We start from the raw sequence: 18,157 nt of genomic DNA, 5'->3' as shown, positions 1-18,157 counted from the left end.
AGATGGAGATTATAGTTTCAGTTACCTCTAGAAGGTACTCACAACGGGAAGGAAATATTATAGAAATGCTTAGTTGGCTAAACATTCTTCTATCAGCACTGAGGAGTTGGTTTGGTCTTCTGTCTTAGCATATTGAAAAAACAGTATTTGTGCTGATTTCATAAGAGGTATTGGCAACTTGCCTTATGAGATTGGTATCATATGTTATTATATTTGTGTTTGCTTCCCACAGCTTTTTAATTTTGTATCTGTTTTGATTTGATGACAGTGACAGTTCTAAGTCACAAACTAAAATGGAGTTTTTCTTATGCAATTTTTGCCACAGAGAGGCTGCCCGGGAACTCTCACAGACCAAAATATGCAGTACTCTGCAGCTGGTGTATGTAAACTCATTTTGTGCTGGAATCTTCTCAGAAGGAAGATTCCAAAAGCCATAGTGATAAAAACACCTGGTTTTATCTAATTCTTCAGATCTTTCTATTACATGAAAACGATGTATTAAGACAAGCCTTTCAAACAGTTGAATTGGTAATCCTTTGGCTCTGTAGATTCTATAAATCTTTGAGCCTTTTAAGGTGCGTAACTTTTAATAATTTGTCATTGCTTCTGTCAGGATGGTGGTGTTCCCTTTGCAAAATATGTAAGCTAGGGTCCACAAAAACCATTTGTGGTCAGGCAATGTAGCTTTGGGGTACACTTCCAAAATTGGTTAGTCAAATTTGGCCTCTGGCTGCTCTTAAGAATTCTGCAAGTTTTCACACCCCATTTAGAAATCAACCCTTTTGCAAACTCAGATAACTCCTCTTTTAAATGCACAAATAAACCATTTAGAATAGTCAAATCAAGTTCACAAAACACCTTATCAACAGAACATAATACAGGAGGAAAACTCTGTCAGGTCCACCAGAGACTGTTACTGAATTACGTTTAGAAATTCAGATGCTCCTCTTAATGCACAACACCACTAATCCGCAAATTATTCAAGGAGTGATTTTTCCAGTACACAACAAATCCCATCAATGATTGGTGATCTTAGGAATGTGGTCTCTGTAGTACAGAAAGGATGTTATTTTAGTGATATAACTGCTTCACATGACCTATGGCATGAACTTCTATGTCTGGTGAATAGAAGACAAAGCAATGTACATAAATTATTTCTGATTCACCTTCCATTTGGTGTTGCAAGATGTCTTGGTGGCTGTTACATCTTACAAGATGACTTAAAAAAGATTAATCTGTGATACACTTCCATTGACTTTGCTTTCACTGGGGTCTCTTCCCATGACATTAAAAGGTTTAAAACTGGGAAAAATAAGAAATGTTCTAAAATCCTCATGTTTATCCTTCCTTAATTATATGAGAAGCTACTTCCTAGGAGCTGTGGCACAAGCATGGGCCAAATAAAAAATGTGCAACAAAACTTTGCTGTCTTTAGTCCAAGCAACTGAATCTATTCTGGAATTTGCTGTTATTTGGCACAAGTGGTATGGACGATGTGCTCAAGGAAGGAGAGGTAATGCCCTCCATGTTTCTTTGTCAACAGGCAATAATCGCCCTTATACAAAACGCTTAATAAGCTGTAAGCATAGACTTGGACATAGTTTAGTTTTCAGCATCCTAATAAGGAATAGTAATATTAAAACAATTACTAAAGATAATCTAAATACTTCAAGAAACTCTGTGGATTGGGTAAGACTGACTCCTAAGATGGTTTTTGGCAGGGCCATTTTGGTGGGGCCCGCACTGGAAACTCCTGGCCAGGAAGAAGTATCTGTTTCATAGAGCTGTTTGGGAGAAGTAGAGGACAATTTCTTCCAAAAGACATGTTTTACAGTGCAAGACATATTTTACAGTGCTGGATCTGGATGCCACCAGGAACTGATGTGCAACAGCACTTCCACAGCAGAAAGGATGAACCTTGAGGCCTATACTGGCTGAGAGGCTGATCTTTGGAAGCTGGAGAGTCCCAAGTCCCTTCTGCTTTGAGAGACAGCATCGTCAGTGAGTGCTGAGTGCTTCAATCATAAAAATGAGAGAAATGTGAAACAATGTCTGTGTAGATGTGGCTCCCACCCTTCCTCTTGACCCTTAAACCTTGCTGGGAGGAATCTGGATTGCGACTGCAGCTGTGGAAGCATGGACATGACATTTTGTCAGCACCTGGAAATTACACTCAATTCATCCACCACTGAAAAACACATAGAAAAATGCTCCTTTCCATAATGATGGTATTAGAAAGGCGATTTTTTGATCCTAACAGTGGTTAAAATCTCATGATATTAAGACTTGAGAGTTATGTTTTAAGTATTTTTTCCCCCCGTTGACTTCAGTCTTTAGGGAAAGTTCTCCAGTCACACATGGTGCATGTTCAAAATCTGGGGGATAAGGGCTAAAGCTGCAATGGCTTGGGACCTCATAGCCAAGCAAACTCTTCTACATCTAGAGCTGAATTCACAATTGCGTGTGGAGCGCTACGACACCAGGTTACCCTTTCTATTAACAACAGCAATAGTCGTGTTTCCAAGGACTTCTGTTCCGGTTTTTCCCAGAAATTTTGCCTTAATCTCTACTTGGGAGGGGGAAAAAGGCTCAAAAATGTTAAATACTCCTAGCCAGCTCGCAGAGAAGGGCAGAGGTGGAACAGAGCGAGAATTCAGGGGCTGGCTCCCGGGTACTCGATCCCGGGGCCATAAGCCCCGGGCAGGCCGCCCGGGAGGGCGCGGCTCGGGCCGGGAGTGGAGGGGCCCCCACGCTTGGCTCGGCGGGGCCGCACCGCAGCCGCCTCGCGGGGCTCCGCGGCCCCTGGGGCCTGCCGAGCGCGGCGGAGGGGGCGGCAGGAAGAAGGGCGGCCCCGCCGCGCCCCCGGAAGTGGTTGGGCGGCCGCGGGGGACGGGCGGGCTGGCCGGCGCTCAGGGCTCAGACGCGGCCCGGCGCGGCCGCCCCGCAGCCCGCGATGCCCTGGGACCGCCGGGCGCGCCGGCCACGCGGCGGGGCATGGTGAGCCCGGGGCGGCCTCTCCCCGCGGGGACCCGGCGGGCGGCCTCGCTGCTCCGCCCCAGCCTTCTCCTCCTCTTGCTGCTGCTGCGGGGCACCGAGGCGCAGAAAGGTGGGTGCGAGAGCGGCGGCGGGCGAGCCCCGCAGCCCCGGCGGCCGGGGGAGGGAAACCAACCCTCCGGGGCTCTGCTGTTTGTAGAGGGAACCCTTGGCATGTGGCCCTGCACGCCGAACCTGTCCCCTCCTTGGCCAACAAAAGTCGAGAAGAGCCCCGTTTTGGAGAAAGGGGAGAAAAAATGCAAACCAAAAACTAAACAAGAAACGTTTTCTTCGTCGCCGCTCCCGCACTCCCAGGGAGAGCTGGCGGCCGGAGGGCTTCACCCGGGGGGGCGCGGCCGGGGCTGGGCAGGGAGCCGGGGCTGTGGAGGCAGACGGGGGCACGGGGACCGGGCAGGGGCTGTATGGGGCTTGGGGTGACTCCGCCCTGCAGGCTGCGAAGTGTTCGGTGTGCGCCAGGGGAGATTCTGCTTGCTGTGAAAATAAACTTACACTCGCCCAAGAGTATGCAGAAGTGTGTATAGGGGTGCTTATCCGGAACGCGTGACGGGTAGTAGGCGTTGTTCTTTTTGGAGTTTTTTTGTGTTTAGAGAAATCGACGAGATTTCTCCTCTTCGGGTGGAATTAATTAGCAGGCTTTAGCACTGTGAAAATTAGGAGGCACAGTTTGGTCAATTCATGGCGGAAGATCAGAGGATGCCACTGTGACTGTCACTTTGATCATGTTCTTGGGACAGAGTGGTGGGAGAGTGTTTTGACAGCATCTTGAAACTCGCTTCTGGGTTTGGGAATATTAATTTTGTGGTTTCCAATTCCATTTGTTTCTTGCACTGGTCTTAAATCGTTTTAGAAACTGATCTTCTCAGAAACTGTTTCAAATTGTCACATAATTTTCTCCTTTCCATCTCGGAGATGAAAATGTGGTTGAATTTCAGAAATGCTGAATTTAAATGCACAAATCGAATAGGAGCTATATCCACTCTACTGTTTTTGCATCTAAATTAAACATTTAACTAATTAGTTTAAATTAATTGAATGGGAGAAGTTCAGTGATGTATTCATAGAGCAAGGTATTTGTGTGGACTTAACTTTTTCCTCTTATTTCCAGCTAACTGCATTTAAGTATGTTCCAATACACGTACAAAACTAATGCTAATAAGCATTTTGCAGCTTAAGATGGGATTGTTTTCTTGTAATTTATAATGGATCTGTAGAAGACCCATTTGCTTTTGAGAGGAAGTTGGGCTGTCTTAACATTTCATCTTTTGAAGGTTGCTGCTGGATAAGGCAGACAGCAGCAAGGTGTTAGTTCATATTGTAGGAGCATCATGCTTGTGCTGACCGGACACTTGTCTGACCTTTTGGTGAGCAGTCTGTTATTCTAGATGAAAATTGAAATAACTGTGGGGGTAGGAAAAGGGTCATAATTTACCTGCAGATGCTTGAGTCGAATTGGGTCACTGAGTAGTCAGAGGTGTGTTAGAGGGGGTGGGACCATCCAGCAAGAAGTGGCGCTTGCCAGGGTGAGGACCGAGGACGGCAGGCTTTTAAGTATGTGTGAAACTTTATCTTTCTGTACTTTGGGAAAGTGCTGCTGAGGAGCTACCCAGAATTTCAATTTGCAGTGTTTCCCTAGTTAATGCTTAAAGTTTGCTCAGAAGTCTCCTCTTGAGCAGGAGGGGAACCTATTTATTGACAAGCTTCATTTTATTTGCTAACAAAAAGTAGAGCATGTTTTGAGGTGAGGAACTCTGGTGTTCTCAAATGCAATGCTTTAATATGAGAAACTGCTAGAGCTTATAAGAAGAGTTCTGCTAGTGAGGGACTGTTTCCTGGCCACAATATTTTCATTTATCTTATTCCAGAGAAGGTTGTGAAGCCCATATCCTATACCTCTAAATGCTGACATAATTCTAGTTTGGATAAGGAGTCCCATATAGAAATGAAGCTGCTGTCTAGTTCTTGAAGGTCTGCACAAAGTTATTACTCAATTAGGGCATTAAATATGTGAACAGGCTTCTAAGAGAGTATCTTGATTGACAACGAAAATAACCAAGACTTGGGGAATTCCACATTAAAGTTGCTTTTAAGCTTTTTTATAAAAGTACAGTGAGTGATACTGTGTAGGAGCCTAGCCTCATTAATTATGTTGGAGAGGCTGATCCTCTGTTAATAAGCAATTTTTCATTTTCCTTTCTACTATTCAGTAGCTCTAAGCCTCGCATATAACATAGTATTTAAATCTTTTACTGAAGATAATGTTTTCATTTCTCACATGCTTTTTTATAGAGCACCTTCCTGGTATGAACTGATTTTAAAATAATATTCTTTTGGTCAACATGAAGCTTGTTTTTAGTATTGGGTCAAAATGGTGCTCCTTTCAGACAGCAGCAAACTGAGAAATGAAAAAGTGCAGGTATTGCTATGGTGAATATGTTTTTCACAGTAGCCCGCTGTATTATGTAGGATTCAAGTGGAATTTTTTTCAGTCTATGATATTTAAAATCATTCAGTGTATATAATTCAGAATTCCTTGATCAAGGTCTTAAACTTGAGTGTACTGCTGTGCTTGAAGATTATGAGCATTTTTTATTAGCTCTAGCACCTTCAGAAGTGTCCTGTACTGCATTTCATAATCTCGTGCCTTGGGGACTGTCTAGCTAATGGTTGTGCAAGTCAGCTCTTGTGGTTTTTGAAACAGTTGTTTAGGGAATCTAGCTCCTGGTTGCAAGGAAATTGGTATTTGAAAAATACTTAGAGTTTTGTTTATTTGTTTGTTTGCTTGTTTTTCATGTAATTAGGCAGGTGTGAATAAAAGCAAGCCAGCAGCTAAGCTTCTTGCTCTTTGTGGATTGCATTTTGAGAAACATTGCTCGTAGCAGATGTTTAGGTATTGACATAAATTTAGTATGGCCTGTTCATTAGCTAAGTTTAACCTTTTTGTTTTTTTTGTTTAGAAAAACGCAGCTACAGGAGGAATGATTGCTTAGCTGTCATCAAAGGAGAAGTTGAATAATGTGTCAGTATTTCTGAAGGTATGAAGCTTTTAGGGTCTGTAGAGCAAGAACTATGTTACCACACAAACTAGCTTGGTAGCCATCTGTTGGGATTCCTAGTGGATACCAATGTACCTGTAAAACTGGGAGAAAGTGCCTAAAGTTAAAAGGAACCTTTTATTCTGAAACTGATTCCCCAGTGACTTGAAGTAGATTTATTTGCAGTCTTTAAAAAACAGTAGTGCTGGATGCTTCTTTTTGAATGTGATTCCCACATTTTGTTCTAAACAAATAGCAGCCCATCAGGATGTTATATGCTCAAGCCTCATTGAAGAAAGTGCAAAAATGTGATTCACCACTTAGCTTAAAATTATGCTTTGCTTAAAAATGTTTACTTTGGTGTAGCAGGGAAAAATAATTTTCGAATGTCTGGTACTGAGTTATTGTCATCTGAAAAATGAAGTGAAGGAACTCATGGCTCTGTGCACATTGAGCTTCATGAAATGGTTTTCCATGGCTTTGTGTTCAGGGACTCAGCCGCAGTATTTGTGAATCATTTGTGAGTTCCTTGTTTCTCTTCAGTTCCTCGGTGTGCTCTCCTCTCTGCAGCACTCCTGGTCTCACCTCTGCTTGTCCCTCCTGCAGGGCAGTAGGCAGTGGTGGCTCTGACTGTGGCTAGTCTAGAATTGGGCAGCTGTTGAGCCATCAGGTGTAGTGTGGGGAGAAGGATTCAGGCAAAGAGAAGATGGCTCTAACTTCATATATCCAGTGGCTGACCAAGATGGAGAGACACTGCAGCTTCTCCCTCAGCGTCCTGGATGAGAGTATTTCCTACTATAACAGGGGCTGGCAAGGGTTCCAGCTGGCAGGGTAGCCCACTGCAGGTGTGTCTTTTCCTGCTGAAGAGATCTCTGGGCACCTGAATACAAAGCACTGCCACAAAGCCTTCTGTCACATGAGCTATTGCCATGTGCTGCCTTGCACACAAGTGCCAGTTTCTATTCTTGCTAAATTAGATTGGGTGGTGTCTAACTGCCCTTTGTATCCATTCTCCTTGGTTGGGCTAATCTGAAGGTAGGGAGTTGCAGCCAAACCCGAAAGGAATTATTTTGATTAAAAAGACCTTCAGATCTTTGCATGAGAGATTTATTGTCCCTCAAATTGACATCAGATTAAATATTTTATGAGGAGGAGGGCAGTGCTTTAATGAACTGCTTTGCTTTTTTAATGTGAGAGCTTTATTTAAGAGTGCAGAGTGTTTTGAAGGTGCAGTTATGCAGCTTGAGGATTCAGGGATTGGTACTATTTAGGCAGGACTGCTGAGGCAAATCCCTTTCATCCCTCTGTTGAGAAGTATGGAAGAATTTTTCGAGACCAGGACTTAAAGTTAGGGTGGGTTTATTCAGGTTTTCTGATGCTCTTTTTAACTTCCCAGCGTTGCACCTTGAAGATGGATATAGAGAGAAGGAACGGTGCCATAAAGAATTTTGTGGAGGAATGCTGTTCTTGTAGGGAAGTGAGCTGATACTGGAAATACAGACCTAAAAAGAGTGAATATTCTTTGCTTTTGAAAAGAAGAAGCTCAGCAATGTTATTTTTCCTCCCCTTAATGAGCCTTACTTGAAGTGGATATGTGGTTCTGCAGAGCATCTTTTCTGGGAGGGTGCCTCCCAGTACTGGCTTGATTCAGCCCAGCTCATCTGGGAGCCTGTTGAGATTGTGTTACCTCATCCGTTCCTGTAAAGAATGCAGGAATCACTCCTTTGTGTAAATGTCCTTTGGAGCCCTCATAAGAATGTACTGTGTTTTGGATTTAAGCAGTACGGTGCATTTGGTTTTATATATGTAACTGTATGCGTGTGGCTATAAAAATCAAGCATCTGGGCTGGTGTTAACAAAGCAGGGTAAATGAGAAGCTTGTATGCTGTTACTGTGTGCATCTTAAGCCAACCTTCCAGCACGTTAGTGCAGTGTTTAGGAAAATTATTTTCCTGCTAGTGAATAGAGATATTTGGCTTTCAAGATTTTTGGGAGTGTTTTCTTATGTTATTCATATAAGAGAAAAATAAATATCTCCTTTCTCTGCAATTCTGCCAACCTGCTTTATGCTGGGAAATTATGCATTAGGTTTTTAATGAGATCACTGCTGCTCTGTGTAGTTTCAGTCATCAGCTGGTTAAAGGCTACCTTGAATGCATCAGCTTTCATAGCTCAGATAGTCATCAGTTCAAATGCAGTCTTTGTTGGAATTGCTGCTCAGCATATTGTGAAATGTTTCTATATTGGTTATTTCATCCATATTTTGAAAGGCTTTCAAAAAAGCTGTTGTTTGTCACTCCCACTCTTATAACCGCACCCTGTGCTTTGGGGAAACCTGGAATTTGTTTTGTAGTCAAAGTATTTCCTTTTCCTCCTGCATTTTCTGACTGAGTTGCTTTTAGATTAATTTCTCTTAAGTCAAATATTACAGAATATTTAGGGTCCTTTTATTTAAAATTTGAAAACATTGTCCAAGCATAGTGTGGATTGGTTACTAAACTGAAGTTCGGGGAGGTAGAGAGGGAGAGCAGGAGTAGCATTGATGTAGAAGGCATGTGGCAACTTGCATTATGATAAAATATTCAGTCCTGACGTTTTCTTATACAGTGGTGGGTTGTTATCTGTAAAGCTTGTTTATTTATGCAGTAAGACTATGAAATACCAAATTTTGCTACATCCTATGCCATCCATTACTGGAGGCAAACAGCTTGAGCTGTGCTATTCATTGTCTGAGCTTGTTGCTTTAAAACCAAACACTTTGTATTATTTGAAACAAAAATTATACTTGAAAATCTGATAGTGTCTTGACCTTTGGACCACAGAATAACACTCATTTTGAAAATAGCTTCTGGTTGATGCATTTTTTTGTCTAGTGTCTGAATAAAAAGCCCCCAAAAACCCAAACACCAGCCCTTGAATGGGTAAGCATTTAACCTGTGCTTTCTTTTCAGGCATGTAATTTCTGGTGTTTCCTTGCATGACCACTTAGTTTTCCCTTGGTGAAGAGTTGTAAGAGGATAACATTTCTCTGTGGTTGCTAAACTCCTCAAATAATGAAATTGAAGCAGATAGTTCATATTTGTTTAGCTGTCTCAGTATTTCAATCAGTTGGATCATGGAATTGTAACACAGTCACTTGGTACTGCTTTTGGCATTGCATGCTTCCTGTTGGCATTTCTTCAAAATCTCTCTGTTTGGAGTTGTCACCTCTGTTTGGGTTTTATTCTTTTTTCTCGGCCAATTCTAAAATAAAAATAATATTCAGTGAATTAGCAGTCTGTAAGGTTTGGACCAGCACAGCTGGTGGATACTGAAGTTCAGTGATTAGTTCTCTTTGATTTTGGTGGGTTTAGTTGCATCCTGAAAATCAAGCGTATGTGTTTTTATCTTTGCAGCAAGTGACAACTCATACTTCTAAATATTTTGTTCCAAGTTTGCAGTGAGACTGTGATTTGCGTTGACCTCTCTAGCTATAAAACAACTGGAATATTTTTGCAATAGCAATGTGAAATGCAAGTCCACAAACCTTTTGAAGTGTGAGGATTCTTAGCAGCTATTGGCAATTGCTTCTAAAAAAGTACATTATTTTGACGAATAAGGCTTCCTTGGAAGCAGAATATGTGTAAATGGGGACTGTTTATGTGGAAGCTGAAACAATTTTGTGAATTCAGTTGTGTCATTCTTGGCACACCAGTAGGTGTGTTTTTAAGAAAGTCTTGGAAACAGATGGGGTGGAGAGTTACTTTTGTATTTTGTTTATTTGTTTTCTTCTCCAGGTGTTTAGAGCATGCTAGCTTTAGAAATAGTTTAAAAGTCTCTTTCTCAAGATGCCTTTGCTCAAGTCTGAAAACTTTCTGGAAAGAAATTTAATGCAACTTCCTGAATTCCCCTTAGAATAGTGACTAGCCAACTCTTAAGTAGTCAAGATGTACAAGAAATCAAGGCCTTTAAAGGCCTTTCTGTTCTTCAGTACACTATGAAACCATCATTGTGTAAAATTACTTATAAATTAGGATCAGACAGGTTCAAACTTGCTGCTTTTTTATTTTTGAAAGAGAGAGTCTGAGGGGTTTTTGTTTTTGTTTTTTATTTTTTTGGTTTTTTAAAGAAATATTTCTCTGGCATTTTGTTAATGCCAGAGTTTGCGTTTCATTGGCAAAACTGTATCACAGTGGTTTTGTTAATTATAGTATTAAGAACAAACATCTCTTTTAAGATTTTTTTGGTTGTTGTTCTGTGTGGGTATCTTTGATTTTGTTAACATTTTTCAGTAAAAGTTTTCAACTAGTGTATAACATTTTAGCGTTCTTCATGATGCAACAACTCAATTCAGCTAATCACAGGAGACTGCCTTTTAACCACATTCCATTGATCATGCATCATTTATGAACTGAAAAGTGGAAATAAAATCAGTCAGATTGTCAGATTGTCAGATCATCTATACGCTTTATTAAACACTCCTCTTCCCACTTTACATTTTTACTTGTTAATCACCCCTCAAAATCTTCCTCCCAGATCTTCAAGTTTTCCAGATATACTTTTAGCTCAGGCAAGTGGTTTTGTTATCTAGGATTGGAATAGTATCCATCAGAATGACCATCCTTGCCAGCTACTCATCTTTGGATTCTCAGTCTTGCTGGAATTTGATGGATTGTGCATGAGGTCACATGGATTCTCTTTCAGAATTTTTTTCCCCCAAAATGGTTTTTCTGATAGAACCACTTCTTAAAGCCAACCCCTCTGATTTTCTTGCTTCTCTAAGTGCTGTCAGAGGTAATAGTTTGATACATCCTTGTGAATACTATTAATGGTGGAAAAGGGAACTTGAAAAGCTTGACATGCTTCTGAAAATGGTTGTGAGCAGATAATTCTTCTGTCATGGTTTCTAAACAGGAGGATGGTGTAAATGCTTCCCAGAGTGATGATGTCATTCATCACACTAATACTGTTTATTGTGACCTGGCATTTAATCAATGTTTGTATATAAATGGTAAAATTATTTCAGATTTGCAAAAGGATAAGTACTTTTCATCCCTGAGTACCATTTTCTCCTCCTATTCAGTGATCCCTTTGTGGTTTTCCTAAACTTAGACTGGACCATCATAAGACCTCAAATGTTCCATAGCTTTGAAGAGGAAATCTTTCAGGTCTCTTCATTGCACATTCTTGGAGTAGAAGGAGTAGCTGTTTCAATGCCCAGTTGCAGCTTTCAATGTTGAAGGATAACACTGAACTGTTTTAGCTTTTGTGCCACAGCTCTCTTCAGTTTGACCCCAATATAAAATTAAAAATAGGATGTGTGAAGTGTTTTAATTAGACTTGGCAAGACAAGCTACTTACATAGATACCTGCATGCAAACATGTTTGTTTATTTTTCTGGAGAGAAGCCTCACAGAAGTGAGGCAGGTGAAAGATCCTCAGTATTGTGAGGGAAAGAGAAATTACAGTGGTGCAATTTTGCAATTTCTGTGTAATTTTGGTTACTCCTCAGAGTTCAGAGCTTTTGCCTGTGAGGGGATAGTGTACCACGGAGATATAGCATGTATGCTGAGTGTGTTGTGCATGTATGCTTGCCTGCAGGACCCCACAGCTGGCAGCTGTTGCATCTTCAGCAGGACTGTAGCCAGTTAAAACCCATATCTGGTTATTTTAACTTTGCTCCAGAATGGTTAAGATAGAGAAAAAAACATCTTGCCTTGTTCCGTGTGGTAGAAAGAAGCCACTGGTGCTTAAATTTTCATTGACAAATCTCTGAGTTTCATGATAAAATTAGCCCTAAACCACATTATCTGTTCAATTCTATTTTTATGCAGTTGTGTACAGGTGTCAAAGTACATCTCACTATCACAAGGGAGGAAAGAGGAATGCATTCAATTGAATGCTTTTGAACACTTGTGTACTAAGTCTAGTGATTATCAGTTTTTGTCTTTTTTCCCAAGTATAGTTGAAAATTTCAAATAAAGGATTTGCATTACTTTATATCTTAATTTTCAAAGATATGTTTTCAAGCTCTCCAGTCCTACTACACAAGGCATAATTTTCAGCTTGTTGTGAAGAAGGTACAGCAAAGCTGATGGGCAGGCTTAAAGTTCACAGATAACCTTTACTGAAGCTTCACACGCTGACTTCCTACATGCTCTCACTATACTTTTTATGATAAATCTGGCACTTAAAAAATGGTGACTCAAACATTTAAATTTGCTGTCATATTCATAGTTCATCATCTTGTTATGCAGTAGTACAAAATGTAGTACATAAATATTTTATTGGTTGTATTCATAGAGGGTCAAAAGTGTGAAAATATCTTTGTTTTAAGAGAATATCTGTAGGGCAAAGTTAGGAATGAAGTGCCTTTTAGAACAGATTGTATATTAAATTTTATATTAAATTTTGCAATGCTGGAATGAAGGCAAGTCATTCAAAACAGGGAAACTCCAGACAGTCCCTGTTGTAGTATTGAAATTGGATTAGAAAATTAATGTTAGAAATTAAATTGATGCTGTATGCCACCTACACTGGGAGAAAGAATTGCAGGTGCACTGATGTGGAGTGGGACTGTTTGATCAGTTGGATGACAACCTTTAAAGAGGGTTAGGAAATATATTTCACGTCTCTGATTTTGGTGCAGCTGTGGGGTGCAAATAATGACACCTGTATTCTGAGGTTTTCAGTGACAACTGTGTTTTAAAGTTTTATTTTTGAAAGCCTCCACACTTTTTCTGTTCAGGTACTCAAACCAGGAGCTTCCTCTCTGCCAGCTTCTGTTGATTCCATGGTGCCAAAAGCTATTCTTACCTGGCTGCTGCTGGCTGCTCCCTGTCCCTACCTTGCATCCTCTGCATTGTTCAGACTCCAGTGGCTGGTGGGCTGTACCCATCTCTCGCCCAGCAGACAGCAGCTGGGATGGGAGCCTGAGCTCAGAAATGGGGTACAGCCCAACAGGGGTACAGTGAGCACTGGCTGGCACTGGGTGGAGGAAGGGGCAGCTGCTCATGAGAGATAAGATGGTGCTGCCACCATGGATCTGCAGCTTAGGCTGTGCAGTCTCATTTATGAACTGGAAAAGGAAAGGAGGAAGTGTTGAGTGTAGTGTTAATTTAGCATGTGACTTATTGGTATGATTGGAGAACTTTTTGCCTCTTAGTTGACATGTGTGAGGCTTGTAAAATTTCATATGGTCCTAGTGTGGTGAGGAGTTTGAAGATCTTCCAGGAGGTTTGAAGTCTATTCTGACCGTGACTGTTGCCTATTCTCATAGTGTTTTGCATGACCGTCTATGTGTTATTTTTCATTTATTTATCATCTGTGTAGCACTTAAAGCACTTAATCACAGCAGTGTTTATTTTTAAGAAAGTCTTGGTGCAGATTGCAAAGTAAATGCTGTGTTCTGGGAAGTGGGCCAGCTGCATGTGCCAGCCAAACAAAGACATAGAGCTTGAGCTGTCACTGTGAGTCAGCCTGGGCAGCAGATCAGAGGGGCTTCTGCATTATGTACCATTGAGCACGCAGTCCTCTCACAGACTCCTCATGTAAATCACTTTGCACCATGCCTAGCCTGTATTTGTAGCCTCCTTTTGCCAACATACTACGTAAGCAAGTTATAGCTGTCCCTGGGGACTTTCATTGTTCCCCTGGCATCAGTAAGTAAAAACTCTGCAGCAGTCTCACACCGCTGATGTGTCTCTGTTCTTATGAAGTAGTCAGTTCAATTAGTACATGACAGCAGAGAAAGCACGTCTTACCTGCTCTGACAACTTAATAATTTTTGATAATTTATTTTAAAATGTTATCATATTTTGGATGCTAAATTTAGGATTCCTAAGTGTTACTCTTTAGTATGAAATTCAGTGGCTGAAGGCTAAGACTGGAGTTCCAGAGAGGATGATAGTAAAGCTGCATATACAGAAGAGATGGATCGTTTTCCTGATGGCAGCAGTCTTCCTTCCTCTGCCAGCTACTTAAGAGGTGCTCTTGTTTCTAACACAAATTTTGGTGAAGAGCTGAGCTTTTCCTCTTTGCTGTGAACTTGGTCCCCAGGACATGTGAAATTGGATGCACATCTGCAGCCTCTCCAAGTGTCAGGTGTGAAGTATGCACACAAGTGATTCAGTGCTTCTACAAACAGCTTTATCTATACTGCAAGAGTAGGAGGCTTGTGATGTGACATAAGTCTGAAAGAAAGCAGGAGACTTGTTCAGCTCTGTGCTGACAACAAAGGTTGTCAGTCCATCCAGGCATAATTGGTTATGGAATTGATGTCTCTTCCACCTGTTCTCAGATACTCCACTCTCACAGATTAACAGAACCAAAAGATTCTGTGTCACTTAATGACTTGCAGGTGAATGAAGTGAATACTGTTCTATATATCCTGCCACAGTGAAAAGAACTGTACTTTTTCTTGGAGAAGTTGCTGAGTATTGCAGATTGCTCCACTGATGCTGGATGTGTGTATGTGTCTCTGGAGTTCATCAGTGATGTTTAAGGAAGTGTGGCAGAAATGATGAAGCACCATGTTATATGGAGAGGCTCAAGAACTGCCCTTTTATAGTGCCAATACAACAAGATGTGGGTTCATTGTTCTGCAAATTTCACTGGAATTGTGATTTTTAAAATTTTCCAAATAGCTCATGAGTGATGCTGCTGCCCTTGGCAGACTGTATATGCCATGGAAATCTTCAAGTTCTTCAGGCATTAAGTGTCTGGCATTTCTGTTGCCATTAACATAAGTGAAATACAATAAAAATATCTAAAATGTCTTTTCAGAACGAACTACTTTTAAAAATTTACTCCATAGGAAGATGTTGCAATTCAGCACAACTGTTTTTCCTTTCCCTACCTTTCTAGTATGATTTGGCAGCAGGTTTTTTAACAGGGATAGAGGAGTATTTTTTCTCTCATGTTTTTAAGAAAACCTGCGACAAAAGGGAGTTTTGAGATTGACGTTTCTATTAAATTGTGTGAAGCAAATTAGAAAGTTTTTCTTTCTAGCCATGGGAAACAAGACATTGTTCCAAACTACAGGGGGTAATGTTGACATTTTTAAAGTGACGTGTCTTCAAAAGAAAAGTATCAATGTCTTTTTAAAACTTAAAATATTTTATTTGCATTTTCTCACCTAAATATGTTTTGGAGTTTTTACTTTTCTCATCAGAAACCTGTGCCGTTTATCATGCACAGTGCAGATATTGTTTCAGGCTTGAGATAGCTGAACAGCAAACTAGCAGAGAGAAGTGTTTAAATGAATGTTAGGCATGGTCTTTTCTACTTTTAACTGGAGAAATTTACAGTTTAAGTACATTTTGGGTCAAAGAGGAGACCCAGGCTTTCCCTTGTCTCTTATTTCTGGCAGCATAGGCTTAAGATGCCAAGACATAGGAAAGAATCAAAGATACAGAATCATGTGCTTTGTTGGTATTCCCAGTTTTAAAAAATAGTATTTGTGTGGTGACTGCATTGCAGTACCTGGCCTATTGAAATGAGAAATAATTAACTTCTGAGCATTATAGTTCATGCAGGGATTTTTATTTTCCTTAAAATGCACTCAGAACAGTGTATCTGCCCATACAGGGGGATGCTACTATGATTGCACATTCAAAGGGCCACTGTGTCAGTGTATGTGCAGAGTATTTTTAATCTATGAATGAATAAGCAGTTGCTTACCCCATCATGGGACAGGAAGAGCACAGAACTGGTTAATGGCTCATTGGTTTTGTTTAGGACGTAACCTAAACCTGACTGTTGCTTATGTTGATAATTATTTTTATATCTGCAATGTAAAGAATTTTGAAATGCTAACCCCATGTATCACCATAAATATATTTGTTGTTGTTGTTAATATAATAAATTCCATGCATTTTGAAATGTGTGAGTATTTGGTTGTGAAAAGCCATTTTATTAGAACAGGAATCCTTTATTGTTAAGTGTTAGCATATTAAGACTAATCAGAAATCTGACATTTGAATGCTTAGTAGCTAATAAACCAAGGCCATACAGGCTCTGCATAAGAAAGCTTTCACTTTTCTTAGGTTTATAACATTCCTTTTTAAAGAAACCATGATTATAATGATATGTAAAACATGCAGTTTAAGTTACCTCGTTGTAATGTTGAACAGTGGTGTTTCGTGTTAGAAAAACTCTAACTTAGAAGAGTAATTTATCGGATGTCATCCAAATGGAAATAATATTTGCCACGGGATAGAACAAAGTGTTTTAAATCAAATTGCATTAATGAAAGCATGGCTGAAGAACAGCTTCACAAATATAAGTTTTGATTTTACTAAGCAGAAATACAGTTAACTTTTCCAAGGATGTATCATTTTCATTCCATACTGCTAGCAAGATAAATAGCTGCAGTTTGCATCTGCATCTGTTTATAATTTATAATGATGTGCATATTAGCAGTACTTTAGCTTTTATAACATTCAGCTATCCTTAATGTGCTCAGATTATAAGGAGAACAGTTTTTCTTAGCAGAAGTTAGGTGTGTTTGCAAACAGATTAGTCAGACCTAGTTAATTTAATCACGGGGGTTTGTTTTTTCTACATTACTTCAGCGTATTGGACTTACTTTTCCACTCAGTCTCACATGTAAAACATTTAAGAATTTTGAAATTTATATAAAATTCTTAAGTATGTGTACAGTTTTTGTACCTAAAGCTCAGCGTACCTTTTCATCTTTAGTAGAGGAGCTACACATATTACTGAGTAATATGAAACATTTTCAGCTGTCAAAACAAATTTCTATCAATAGGAATCATGGTGATCATTGTGAATGTTACTCTAAGAGCATTCACATTCCTAAACCAGCACAGAAATACACTTTTTGTGCTACATTCCGGGGAAGATGCATGTCTAGCTGTTGAGTAATTGAATTTATCAGTTTGCTCTTTATAATTTAATACTGACAATACACAATTTGTGCTATTGTTTTCCATTTGTTAAACAAATTAGTTTTAGTACTGTTATTGCTGTTTAAAATTAATACTTAAATTTAGGTTAGGTAGAAGGCTCCAGGTTGGAGTCACAGCAAATTCCAAAAAATTAAGTATGTTCTCCAAATAAGAATGAATTGCAGCATTAAAACAGTAGTACAGTAGAAAACAACATATTAGCAGTTTGGTAATGGTCAGAGCTGTATTTAATATGCTAAATTTTATTTGCTGTCCATTGGCTTTCTACTTCTTTTTCATTATGTTGTGAGTATGGTAGCTCAGTAAAACCAATGTGCTCTTGTTTTATTGTTATTATTTATTTTATCAGGTTTCTCTCTCCTTTTCAGCACCTGTTTCCTTCTGTACTGAGGTGTTGAGGAAATATGAAATAGCTGGGACACTTCCTGTACTGTCCATGCTGTTTTTTAAGTCATTATGGATCGGCTTCCATCTCATTGAGAAAGTTGTAGCAGCTCTCTGGTCACCTGTGATGATAATCTAAGCAAAAGGCAATGGTGGTTGAGTGGTATTTTGTCACCATTGCTGTGTTATTTGCATGTAAATGCAAATGGAGCGTGGTTGGTATGGTATGGTGTGATCTGAGGCTTTGAAGATAAATGTGGGAGCTGAATTCTTTCTGTTCTTTCCTAGGTGATGGGTGTGGACACACTGTGTTGGGCCCTGAGAGCGGGACCCTGGCCTCCATAAACTACCCCCGGACCTCTCCCAATAGCACAGTTTGTGAGTGGGAAATCCGTGTGAAGCCTGGGCAGCGGGTGCAGCTCAAGTTTGGTGATTTTGATATTGATGACTCAGATTCCTGTCATTCCAGTTACCTCAGAGTTCATAATGGCATTGGCCCCAACAGGACAGAGATAGGTAGGAGCTTTAATTATCACTGTTTGAGAACTGCTGTCTTGTATGGAACTGGAGTGTACTGATGGTATTTTTGTTACTTTTTAACAACAGCTGTATGTTAAATGCAACACCTGTAATAATCTTTGATTCTTGAGATTCTCAAAGGAAGCTCCACTGCAATGTGGGTCTTTGACATTTCCTAGTAGCTTGCAAAGTTCTTGTAAGCAGTGAAGAGGGAGCTGTAAAACTAGAAGTATCTTCGCTTAAAAAATAAAAAAGGAG

The 18,157-nt window shown here is 40.1% G+C and overlaps 1 protein-coding gene across 1 annotated transcript in view; it reads left to right on the top strand.

Moving 5' to 3' along the window:
* The first annotated feature begins 2,994 nt into the window (after positions 1 to 2,994).
* The window catches only part of DCBLD2 (discoidin, CUB and LCCL domain containing 2), a 47,029-nt gene continuing 31,866 nt past the window's right edge, over positions 2,995 to 18,157 (top strand). The window contains exons 1-2 of the mRNA XM_062512350.1: positions 2,995 to 3,106; positions 17,669 to 17,896. Coding sequence (XP_062368334.1) covers positions 2,995 to 3,106; positions 17,669 to 17,896 — 340 coding nt within the window. The remainder of the gene's footprint in view (positions 3,107 to 17,668; positions 17,897 to 18,157) is intronic.

This window comes from Cinclus cinclus, chromosome 2 (genome assembly GCF_963662255.1).
Source record: "Cinclus cinclus chromosome 2, bCinCin1.1, whole genome shotgun sequence".
Lineage (NCBI taxonomy): Eukaryota > Metazoa > Chordata > Aves > Passeriformes > Cinclidae > Cinclus > Cinclus cinclus.
Note: the sequence above shows the minus strand (reverse complement) of the source record. Positions and strands in the feature narration are given on the sequence as shown.